The sequence below is a fragment of the Danio rerio genome, chromosome 11 (genome assembly GCF_049306965.1).
Source record: "Danio rerio strain Tuebingen ecotype United States chromosome 11, GRCz12tu, whole genome shotgun sequence".
Lineage (NCBI taxonomy): Eukaryota > Metazoa > Chordata > Actinopteri > Cypriniformes > Danionidae > Danio > Danio rerio.
In genome coordinates, this window is record NC_133186.1 from 40780894 (window position 1) to 40792500 (window position 11607).

Consider the following 11607-nt stretch of genomic DNA (forward strand, 5'->3'; position numbering starts at 1 on the left):
GTCTGGCCATTCTCCTCTGACCTCTAACATCAACAAGGCATTTGCGCCCACAGAACTGCCGCTCACTGGATATTTTCTCTTTTTCGGACCATTCTCTGTAGCCCTAGAGATGGTTGTGTGTGAAAACGCCAGTAGATCAGCAGTTACTGAAATACTCAGACCAGCCCGTCTGACACCAACAAGCATGACACATTCAAAGTCACTTAAATCACTTTTCTTTCCCATTCTAATGCTCGGATTGAACTGTCTACATGCCTAAATGCATTTAATTGCTACCATGTGATTGGCTGATTAGAAATATGTTAATGAGCAGTTGGACAGGTGTACCTAATAAAGTGGCCGGTGAGTGCATATGCACAAATATAATATTGTAAAGCATTCTATAGAAAATATTCTATAAAGAGATTTCTAAGGGGTGTACTCATATTGTATATGCTGAGCAGACACACATTATTTGTTGGAAATGTAGGCATAACTTCTAGATGATACAGTAGTTTAAATTAATTGGCACATGTTTGTCAATGACATTCTAATGACTATGCATTTTGTTACTGTTTTCAAATATATTGCAAGGCAAATTGTGAATCAAAGTTATAAACTGAGAACTGTTTGTTGCATTTAAATTCAGATACAGTATAAGTAAGTGTATGTGGTGTGATTGTGTCTGCAGGTGTGGTGCCCAACAGTCTGGGTCTACACAGCCTGCAACCCAGTCCAGTGGCTCCAGACAGCCAGGCTCAATCTCCAACCCAACTACAGTACCGCAACAAAGTCCAGCACCGCCGATTCTCCATGGAGGTGAGTGGTGTTTAATCATCTCATCCTTCTCCATGCTAAAGCCCAGCCAAGTGCTCTATCCAGAGGCTTTGATGGAGCCCTAGTCATCCTAACAGAACAACACACGCTCTGCTTGTAATCTTATCTGAGTCCTGAATAAAGTCCTTGCCAGAGGCGCTAAAGCCTCGTTATCAAACACTTTGTTTCTCTTTAAGGTGAGACCAGGTAAAACCACAAAGAGCTACAGCAATGGCAAGTTTCTGACTGCTGGCTGATTGCACGAGCACACACACACACACACACACATACACACAAACAAAAAAATTCAAAAGCTTTTTTTTGCTTTCCCTCGCAAAACTTTTGGTTTCCCACGAGAAACTTTTGTGATGGAAATAATATGAGGTGGAAGGAAAATATATATATTTCAGTGCTTTAGTGAGCATGATGTTTCCCAAAGGAACACAATACTTTTGCAAGACAGAATGTACAGTTTCTGAAGGGAAAGCTATGTTTTTGTGCACAAAAATGTAAAGTTTCCAGGGGGACTGGGACATTTATGCAAGAGAGTATGTAATGTTTCTAGGACAAATGCAATACTAGTAAAAACGAAATGTAAAAAGCTGTAGAAAGATGTATGGGTGACATTGTACTTTTTAGAGAGAATGTAAAATGTCTAGGGTTAACAATACTTTTTAAAGAAAGCATATAACGCTTCTAGGACAAACACGCATGCAAAAAAACTTTTGTAACGAAAATAATATGTGGAAGGAATAATATATATATTATTGTTAAACATATACATATGTTTGTTTGTTCATATATATATATATATATATATATATATATATATATATATATATATAGTGTGTGTGTGTGTGTGTGTGTGTGTGTGTGTGTGTGTGTGTGTGTGTGTGTGTGTGTGTGTGTGTACATACAGTTAAAGTCAGAATTATTAGCCCTCCTTTGAATTTTTTTTTTATTTATTTTCCAAATGATGTTTAACAGAGCAAGGAAATGTTCACAGTACGTCTGACAATATTTTTTCTTCAGGAGAAAGTCTTTATTGTTTTCTTGCTGGAATAAAAGCAGTCTTTATTTAAAAAAAAAAAAAAAAAGGTCAAAATTATTAGCCCCTTTAATCTATTTTTTTTCAATAGTTTACAGAACAAACCATCGTTATACAATAACTTGCCTAATTACCCTAACCTGCCTAGTTACCCTAATTAACCTAGTTAAGCCTTTAAATGTCACTTTAAGCTGTACAGAAGTGTCTTGAAAAATATCTAGTCAAGTATTATCAACTGTCATCATGGCAAAGATAAAATAAATCAGTTATTAGAGATGAGTTATTAAAACTATTATGTTTAGAAATGTGTTGAAAAAAAAAACAGGGGGGCTACAAATTCTTACTTCAACTCTATGTGTGCGTGCACAGTAAAGTCTCCAGAGGGGGGAAAAGGTTCCAGGACAAATACCATACTATTAAAAGAGAATGTAAATTTGTGTAATTGACTTATTTTTTATTAGAGAATTAAAAATTGCTTGGGTTAAAGCAACTCTTTAGCAAGAGAGAATGTAAAGTTTGTATTGTTAACTGTAACGTGACATTTCTAGGGTACAAAACATTTCTAGGGTTAACACAATACTTTTGAAAGCGAGAATGTAAAGTTTTTAGGACAAACAATATACTTTTATAGATATACAGACAGTTAAAGTCAGAATTACTAGCCCCCATGTTTATTTTTTCCCCCGATTTCTGTTTAACGGAGTTAAGTGACGTTTAAATTCAAGTTAATAAGATTAACTAGGCAGGTTAGGGTAATTATAGGCAAGTTATTGTATAACAAGGGTTTGTTCTGAATAGACTATCAAACAAAAAAATATAAAGGGGCTAATCATTTTATCATTTTGACCTTAAAATAAATCAAATAAGACTTTCTTCAGAAGAAAAAATATTATCAGACATACTGTGAAAAATTTCTTGCACTGTTTATCATCATTTGAGACATATTTGTTAAAGAAAGTTAAAAAAAAATCAATATATATATTAGGGCTGTGCAATTAATCGAAAATTCGATTTAGATTTCGATTATGGCTTCTAACGATTATGAAAACCATTCATCGAGATAAACGATTTTTTCCAAAATCGAGCAGCCCTAATATATACAGTATATATCTCTTTTGGTGCCATAGCTATATATTCTCAAACTAAAACAGAAATGTTTTATACTTGTTGTCCCCCTCAGTCTACCCTGAGCCACATGCTCCTTTATGCATCTAGGCCTTTTTCTTCTCAGGTGTGAATCGCTGCATTAGTAATAATAGTTCATGCCTCCTAGCATATGAACGAAACAGTTCTTCAGTGTCTTAGAAAATTAAAATTAATACAAGCAACAGAATAACATACTTTTCACATCGTTTTAAATCAAAAACTCTAGGCTACAAGATCAATATTCAGAGTTATTTTAGTGACTTCAAAATTGTAGTTTTTCACTAACCACGCATAAAAGTTCCCTTTTTAAAAACACAATCTTGTACATAAACGTTGTTAACGTATTATTGTAGCCCAGTTTGTGCTGTGTACAGTGGTATTAGACCAACTTATATGTTTAGAAGCATCTGAAAAAAGGACAAATGTCAGAGCATATCAGCACTTCTCCATTCTCCCAAGACACCATAAGACCCCAGAGGGTTGAAATAAGCCTCGCCAATTGGATTGTTGAATGACAAACACAAACTAATCAGAAACCACATGAGGAAAGCTGCCTTGATCATATTCCTCTATCTTTCTCTTCCACCATAATCATCCATGCGATTCTATATGGTGTGTGTGTGTAAGAAATGCCTCGCTTGGAGGCACATGAGAAAGATCGAGTCCATCATTAAATGGAGTGGAAGTATTACCTGTAAGTTAGTCCAGCACACAAAAAGACAGAGCGGGGCATTGGGAGCGTTCAGCGCCTTGGCTGTCAGCTTCCTTATTCAACGGCCATGAATCCAGAAGGGGGGAAAATTGGACTGAATGCCCTCTCCCATTTTCAAATCCGACGGTTTCTTTTCTGCTCTCGCAAACCTTTTATCTGCACCATGCACCTTTATTTTATTCCCACAGGCATGATGGGACTTTTTTTATTCCCTGGTTTTATTGAGAATCGCCGGCTAGTTTTATTGCAGAACCGTACAAAAGTCTCAGCAAAAGGCTGAGGAATCACAGGGAACGCTCTCGTTTTTTTTCAGAGCACATATAAGATGCTATTTTTGGGCAAACCGTGGCCGTGAATCGAGTTACGAACTAACTCCATCAGAGCTTCTTAAATGCGAGAAGATTGCTGGATATACTTCAGCTCGCGGTGAGATGTAATATTTTTGTCCTGCCCTGCCTCAGCGTGTTGAGATTACTCCAGAAATCTTTTATTGAGTGCTGCAGAAAAAGTGACAGGTTTTTCTCATTGTCATGCCGAGTTGGTCATGGTAAGAATAGCGGGCTCCGGCTATAGGCGTAGAGTTGTGTTGCGCAGTGGAGAAAGCTGTCATATTGGCCTTGACGCGCTGTGTTTTATACGTGTGCTAGCTGAACGCTAATAGTTGACAGCTCTTTGATGTGTGTGTGTGCAGGATGTAACTAAGAGGATGTCTCTGCCCATGGATATTCGTCTCCCGCCAGAGTTTCTGAAGAAGTTGCAGATGGAAAGCCCACCGCCGTGCAAACCTCTGAGCCGCATGTCCAGAAGAGCATCGCTGGTCAGTAACCGAAGCAAAAGTCTCACTCAGTACTGATAAATAATACATAAAGACGCACTGATATAGAAGACAACATAAGGTGCATTCACAGCATTATTCACAGAAAAACATTTCCATAAATGTCTTCTGGAGACGTATTTCTCTCAGGTCAAATATTCTGCTCCAGCTTCAAAACGAAATCCATTATAAAAAAGTGCTTTACACATATAAAACTTGATATGAATGTACATCCTTTCAGTGCACTGGTAGTACTGGAATATATATCGGAATATATTTCTGGCCTACTTTAAATCTCTTAAAGGGATAGTTCACACAAAAAAGTAAAAATCATTTATTGACAACAGGTTGAAATTTGATCAAAATACACATACAATTGTTTATAAGGCTCATCAAAGACTGTTTTTATTGCGGAAACTCAACTCTTTTAATGTCGAGAAAGTTATTCTAGAGACCTTTTACAATTCATTCATTGAAAGTATTTTGTCTTTTCTTTTATTTGCTGGTTTTCTTCACCGTCTATCAAAAACAAGAATAGTCTTCAAGGCATCGTTAATTTGTGTTCAAAGATTTTGGGAGTTCCTCTGCGAAGTCTTGCATACTATTACGAACAGCAGGTGTTGAGGATGGCACTTAAAATACTAGGGGCCCTATCATACACCCGGCGCAATGTGGCGCTAGGCGTGACGCAATCGTTTTTTGCTAGTTTCAGCTTGGCGCAAGAGTCGTTTTGAGGCTGTTTAAATAGCAAATGCATTTGCGCTCAAATGTGCGCCCATAGGCGTTCTGGTCTAAAAAGCAAGGCGTTCTGAGGCGCACTGCTGGCGCGTTGCTATTTTGAGAAACTATAATAGATTTTTCAATAGACCAAAACAAATCCGGTCTAAAGTCCAGCGCAGAGTTGCGCCTCGCTTACACACTGCTTAATACATTATTGATTATGCATAATGTATTAATTAAGAATACATGACATTATTATTAAAAAAGAAACACAAGCTGGACACAACCGATAAATGTCATAACAAATCCTCAAATAATATAGCCTAGTTTACAGCAAACATCATGTTTTTAGCTAGATTGCGCCGTTTGTCATATACAGTAGGACTATAGGGCTGTTATTTTTACTAAAGAAGATATATTATTTGAGTTGATCACCAGAACTATAGAAACTGTATTATGTTTAAAACAATTTTTTTTTTTTTTTTTAAAAACGGCAAAGTATTGGGTTTAGATCTGAATAGGTTAATACACATAATTTTGGTATCGGGATCGGATCCCAAAAAATGTTATCGGTGCATCCATAATTTAGAGTACACTTTTGTTCCTTTAAGTTACTATGAGGTACATGTTTGTACTTTTCAGGAATTAATATTTACTCATATTTTATATTTTTTAATAAGCTTACTGTCCCAGTGATAGGTTCTGTACCTTTATTTCTATAAGTGCAATAATGACAAAAATATTACACTTATTTAATCATATTGCTAAAACTGCCGATGCTTTGTGCATTAGTATATTGACGCCAAAGGTTTCTCGTTTAAAATAATGAAGGACAATGAAGGAAATCGGTATTGAGAATGTGTTGTCGAACGACTTGAATATGAGAAAATAGTAATGAAATGTTTATTTTTGTGTGAACTGCACCTTTAAATGTTAAATTTCACCTTTAAATTAAAACTATTTAAAAGTTGTTCTTTTCATTGTTTTGCAGTCAGACATTGGCTTTGGGAAACTGGAGACTTATGTGAAGTTGGGCAAACTAGGAGAGGTAAGATGTTTTCTCTTCCCTGGGTGAAGTAAAAAAACAAAAAGAGACTCTATAGGCAAAAATTAAGAACATAAAACAGCAGCCATCGAAATGAAGAATCGAATGTGTTCATTACGAGATTCCCTCCAGGCGATTACAGTGAATACGAGTCGTGTTGAATGTGAATTCTGATTTAATGGGCTTTTTTTTGGCACGAAGAGACATCAGTCTGTAATATGCTCAAAGCTGTAGCGCGACCAGCCCGTCAATTTTCCATTAAGTGCAACAAAGCATGCACATCGCAAATTGTGAGAAATAATGTTCTACATACAACCCTGAGGAATACCGTATCTAATGACCGAAAGAAAAAACCTGAAGTATTGGAAAAATACTGGACGGAGACTGCTGTGAACTCTCTTCAGTGAAGAAACAAATAACTGCAAGCGGTGGCTCTCATATCTCTGTATCAGCAATCATAAATATGTTCATTAATGTATAAAGGTGCTTTCAACTCGCTCCATTTCAAGGCCTGGAAAAGTCTTGTAAACTCAAACAGTCTTAAAAAGTCACAGAATGTGAAAGTCATGGGATTTGGTTCTTTATTTTGAGATATAAGCTTTATTTGGCTCTAAATTGCTATTTGTAAGTGAAATATCTGTGATATTATAATAAATATAATGTTTTTTTTATTATTTACTAAGATAATTAAGAATACACTCACCTTGGAGCAATGCTAATGATAGCAAAAGTTTGGGGCTAGAAATAATTTTTTTAATGAAATCAGTTTTATTCAGCAAGAACACATTAAATTTATAGTATGTGATTTATAATGGTAATATTTCTATTTCAGATAATAAATGCTGTTATTCTGAACCTTCTATTCAAAGAATCCCCAAAAGAAAATTTCTTTACATCAGTTCACATCAAAATGTTTTCAACACTGATAACAATTAGTTTCTTGAGCAGCAAATCGGTTTATTAGAATAATTTCAAAATACTAAATAATTATTTAATAAAAATATGATGTTATAATGTTTAATTAATTTTATTCTAAAAACTACATTTAAATAAAAAATAAGGTAAGGGTGCTAAAAATTCTGCTTTACAAGGAGCAAATATATTTCTTGAAAAACATACACAGCTATTCTCTACATACGTGTAATGAAAAACTTGTTTTTTGGTTCAAATAAAATAGATAAATATCAAATACCAGATCAAATAAAATCAAATAAAATTACATTTTAAATTAAATAACATTAAAATAAAATAAAATTTTAGCAAAATAATAAAATAAAAATAAAATAACAAACGAAAAAAAAACATTAAAAAAATATTAAAATAAAATTTTATAAATTAAATTAATAGAAAAAATATTAAAACAAACAACATTGAAATAAAATAAAACAATATTTAATTAAAATAATAAAACAAAATAATAAATTAAATAATATTAAAATAAAATAAAAATATAATTAAAATAATAAAATAAAATAAAATATTAAATTACATAACATTAAAATAAAATAAAATAAATGTAATTAATTAAATACAATAAAATATTAAATTGAATAACATTGAAATAAAACTAAATTTAATTAAAATAATAATAAAAAATATTACATTAAATAGCATTAAAATAAAATAAAATAAAATAATAAAACAAAATACAATATTAAAATAAATAACATTAAAATAAAGTAGAATTTAAATTGTAATTAAATAACATTAAATTAAATAAAATAAAATAAAATTAAATTAAATTAAATTAAATTAAATTAAATTAAATTAAATTAAATTAAATTAAATTAAATTAAATTAAATTAAAACACAATGCTAGCCACACTTGCGTTTTCTCTGCTTAAAAATAAGCAGGTCATGCATTCAATCATTTTGCACAATATTTCAAAGTTTGTTCTTAAATCAAATATTCAACAAAACTACACAAAGAAAAACTCCAAAGTTAAACAATGTGTGTAAAATACAAGAGACATCTGGACACAAAGCATTTCTCATATTGTTACAATGGCACTGACAAGTTTGATTTAAAAGATTTTTTTTTAGCTTTTCTCTCTTTCTTTCATATATATTTTTAATAAGACGATCATTTTTGATCTATTGGCATGCCAAAGTAAAAATCTGGCTCCTCAAGCAAAAAAATAAATAAATAAAAAAATAAAAAAATGCTAATCTATTCTGCACCACTCCTGTTTCCCCAGAAGATTGACATATTTTGTCTTCCCGTCTGTCATTCAGGGCACATATGCCACCGTTTTCAAGGGTCGCAGCAAACTCACAGAAAACCTAGTGGCTCTGAAAGAGATTCGTCTGGAGCATGAAGAGGGCGCCCCCTGCACAGCCATACGGGAAGGTAGCATCCTATTTCACACACATGTTGGTTTTGGTTGGTTTATGAGGACTCACCATATGAGTAATACTGTAAAAACTACTACTTATTTTGCCTTACCCTAAAACTAACCCTCATAAATTTTGAACACACACAAGTTGGTTTTGGTTGGTTTATGAGGACTCACCATAGACGTAATGCAATTTATAGTGAAAAAAACTGCTAATTATATTGGCTTACCCTAACCCTAAAAACAAACCTCATAAAATTTGAACAAACACACATGTCTGTTTTGATTGGTTTATAAGGTCCCACCATAGGCGTAATACATTTTAAACGGTAACAACTGCTCATTGTATTGCCCTACCCTAACACTCATCAATTGTAAACACACACATGTTGGTTTTGGTTGGTTTATGAGGACCCACCATAGGTGTAATGCGATTTAAACTGTAAAAGCTGCTCATTATGTTGTCTTACCCTAACACTCATCAATTGTAAACACACACATGTTGGTTTTGGTTGATTTATGAGGACTCACCATAGGTATAATGCATTTTAAACTGTAAAAACTACTGCCTTACCCTAACCCTAAACCCAACCCTCATACATTTTGAACACTGACATGTGGGTTTTGGTTGGTTTATGATGACTCACCATAGGTGTAATGCTGTAAAAACTACTCATTTTCCCATACCTTTACCCTAAAACTAACCCTCATAAATTATGAACACACACATGTTGGTTTTGGTTGGTTTAAGAGGACTCACTATAGGTGCAATGCATTTTATACTGTAAAAACCAGGGATGGGTACTGAAACCCTGTACTTTATCGGTATCGGTGCTAAATTATAAAAGACTGAAGTATCCATAAGCTCAGACGTTAACAGTTCTGCTATCGGTACTGGAGAATTATTGCTAAATAAACATTACTTACAGTAGCATAATTATCTGACCAACCTTTTCTAATGTGCGATATTCGTCTGCACAGTTGGCACTCACATAAGAAATGATCGTGTTTTCACCTAATAGTACAACGGCGAGCACGTCAAGTATAAAAGCCTTCACAGTTCTCGGCTGTGCACGTGCGCTCAGTGGAGGCTCGCGCTCATAACACAGACTCGGGTGCGCACACAGCTCGTAAGCTTGCTGGGGTCACCACAGCGGAATGAACCACCAACTTATCCAGCATGTGTTTTACGCAGCGGATGCCCTTCCAGCTGTAACCCATCTCTGGGAAACATCCATACACTCATTCACACTCATACACTACGGACAATTTAGCTTAACCAATTCACCTGTACCGCATGTCTTTGGACTGTGGGGGAAACCGGAGCACCCGGAGGAAACCCACGCCAACGCAGGGAGAACATGCAAACTCCACACAGAAACGCCAACTTACCCAGCTGAGGCTCGAACCAGCGTCCATCTTGCTGTGAGGCGACAGCACTGCCTACTGTGCCACCGCATCGCACTCTCTAAATTAGTTTAATATTAATAATGTAATAAACACACATTTGGTTACAATAATAACAGCATTTCTTTCTGCAGTAGCCTAAATAAATCTTAAACATTAAAAAATTCACATGATTAAAAATTACAAATTTACACTGTATTTAAAAATATAGGCAAATAATAAACTATTTTAATTAAGGGTGCTTTCACACCTACACTTTTGTTTCGGAACGTATCTCGTTTGCTCAGTTAGCGCGGTTCGTTTGGCATATGTGAACAGGGCAATCACGCTCTGTTCCGCGCCAAAGTAATCGCTCCGAGATCGCTTGAATGAGGTGGTCTCGGCTCGATTGAAACGAACCCTGGAGCGGTTCGATTGCAGTGAGAAAGCGATCCGATCCGAGCGCGGTTATATCACAGTGTTTTATGCATACGTAATAGGCTTACGGCTATATGAAGAGAGAATTATGAGTAGGGCGGGAAGTTTCGCGAGTCTCCAAGTTTCAAACGAGTGATGATCTCCCGGTAATCTTGCCTCTCCCTCCCTCAAATAGGCATCGTCGCGCACCCTTCTCACCCCTCCCCACCGCGTCTCTCCTCAGACATGTTGAGCGCGCGCACCCTGTCAATCACTACCAAACCACCACCTCTCCTAACAGATGAGCGGGACGCTGCAAAATAAACCCTGACACTCTGACCAATGTGAGGAGAGTTTACTCGCACGTGACTTGTTTTAGCTCTTTTGGTCCGATTAGAAACTTTGCAGTGTGAAAGCGAACCGCTCCAAGAGCAAAGAGCAACAATGTAACAATTGTAATCTCTGTTTCGGAACAACTGAATCGATTCACAGGTGTGAAAGCACCCTAATAAATTATAAAACAAACAGCTTATTTTTACATTGTTAACTCTCAAAAAAACGTTAACTCATTTATGTGACTGTGACATAAACATTAACTGATTAATTAACTGCATTTTGCAACTAAAAGAGGGTATTTAAACTGCAGAGATTACAAGAAACCAAGAAAGATCCTGATTTCTGTCAGAAAAAGAAAACATGATTTTTTTTCCAGAAGAAAAAGGTTAAAAACAAAATCATTTTCCTTCAAACCATTGTTTATACTTTTACAGGATTTAAAAAAATAATAATAATTTTAATTATTGTCGCTGGTATCGGTAAAACTAGAAATATCGTTAAAACCTTAACAATACCCATCCCTAGTAAAAAAACTGCTCATTATGTTGTCATCCTAACCCTAAACCTAACCCTCATCAATTATGAACACACACACACACATGTTGGTTTTGGTTGGTTTGAAAAGGACACACTATGGCCGTTGTGTATTTTATACTGTGAAATAAAACTGCTTATTATATTGCCTTACCCTTACCCTATCAATTATGAATACACACATGTTGCTTTTGGTTGGTTAAAAACAGGGGTGTCCAAGCTCAGTCCTGGAGGGCCGGTGTCCTGGAAAGTTTATCTCAAACTTGCTTCAACACACCTGCCAGGACATTTCTAGTATATCTAGCTTGATTAGCTGTT

At 35.1% G+C, this 11607-nt stretch overlaps 3 protein-coding genes across 8 annotated transcripts in view; 2 read left to right on the top strand and 1 right to left on the bottom strand.

Moving 5' to 3' along the window:
* Positions 1-11607, top strand: part of sox13 (SRY-box transcription factor 13) — a 675553-nt gene that overhangs the window by 608644 nt on the left and 55302 nt on the right. The gene's annotated exons all lie outside the window — the stretch shown is intronic.
* The window catches only part of blacat1 (BLACAT1 overlapping LEMD1 locus), a 272886-nt gene that overhangs the window by 215738 nt on the left and 45541 nt on the right, over positions 1-11607 (bottom strand). The window lies entirely within an intron of this gene.
* cdk18 (cyclin dependent kinase 18) overlaps positions 1-11607 on the top strand; it is a 149540-nt gene that overhangs the window by 96584 nt on the left and 41349 nt on the right. For all 4 annotated transcript variants that reach the window (XR_012387301.1, XR_012387302.1, XR_012387303.1 and 1 more), the window contains exons 3-6: positions 671-798; positions 4393-4518; positions 6227-6283; positions 8516-8630. Coding sequence is in view for 1 of the 4 variants with exons in the window: in XM_001919300.8 (XP_001919335.2) it covers positions 671-798; positions 4393-4518; positions 6227-6283; positions 8516-8630 (426 nt within the window). In the remaining 3 variants the exon portion in view is untranslated. The remainder of the gene's footprint in view (positions 1-670; positions 799-4392; positions 4519-6226; positions 6284-8515; positions 8631-11607) is intronic.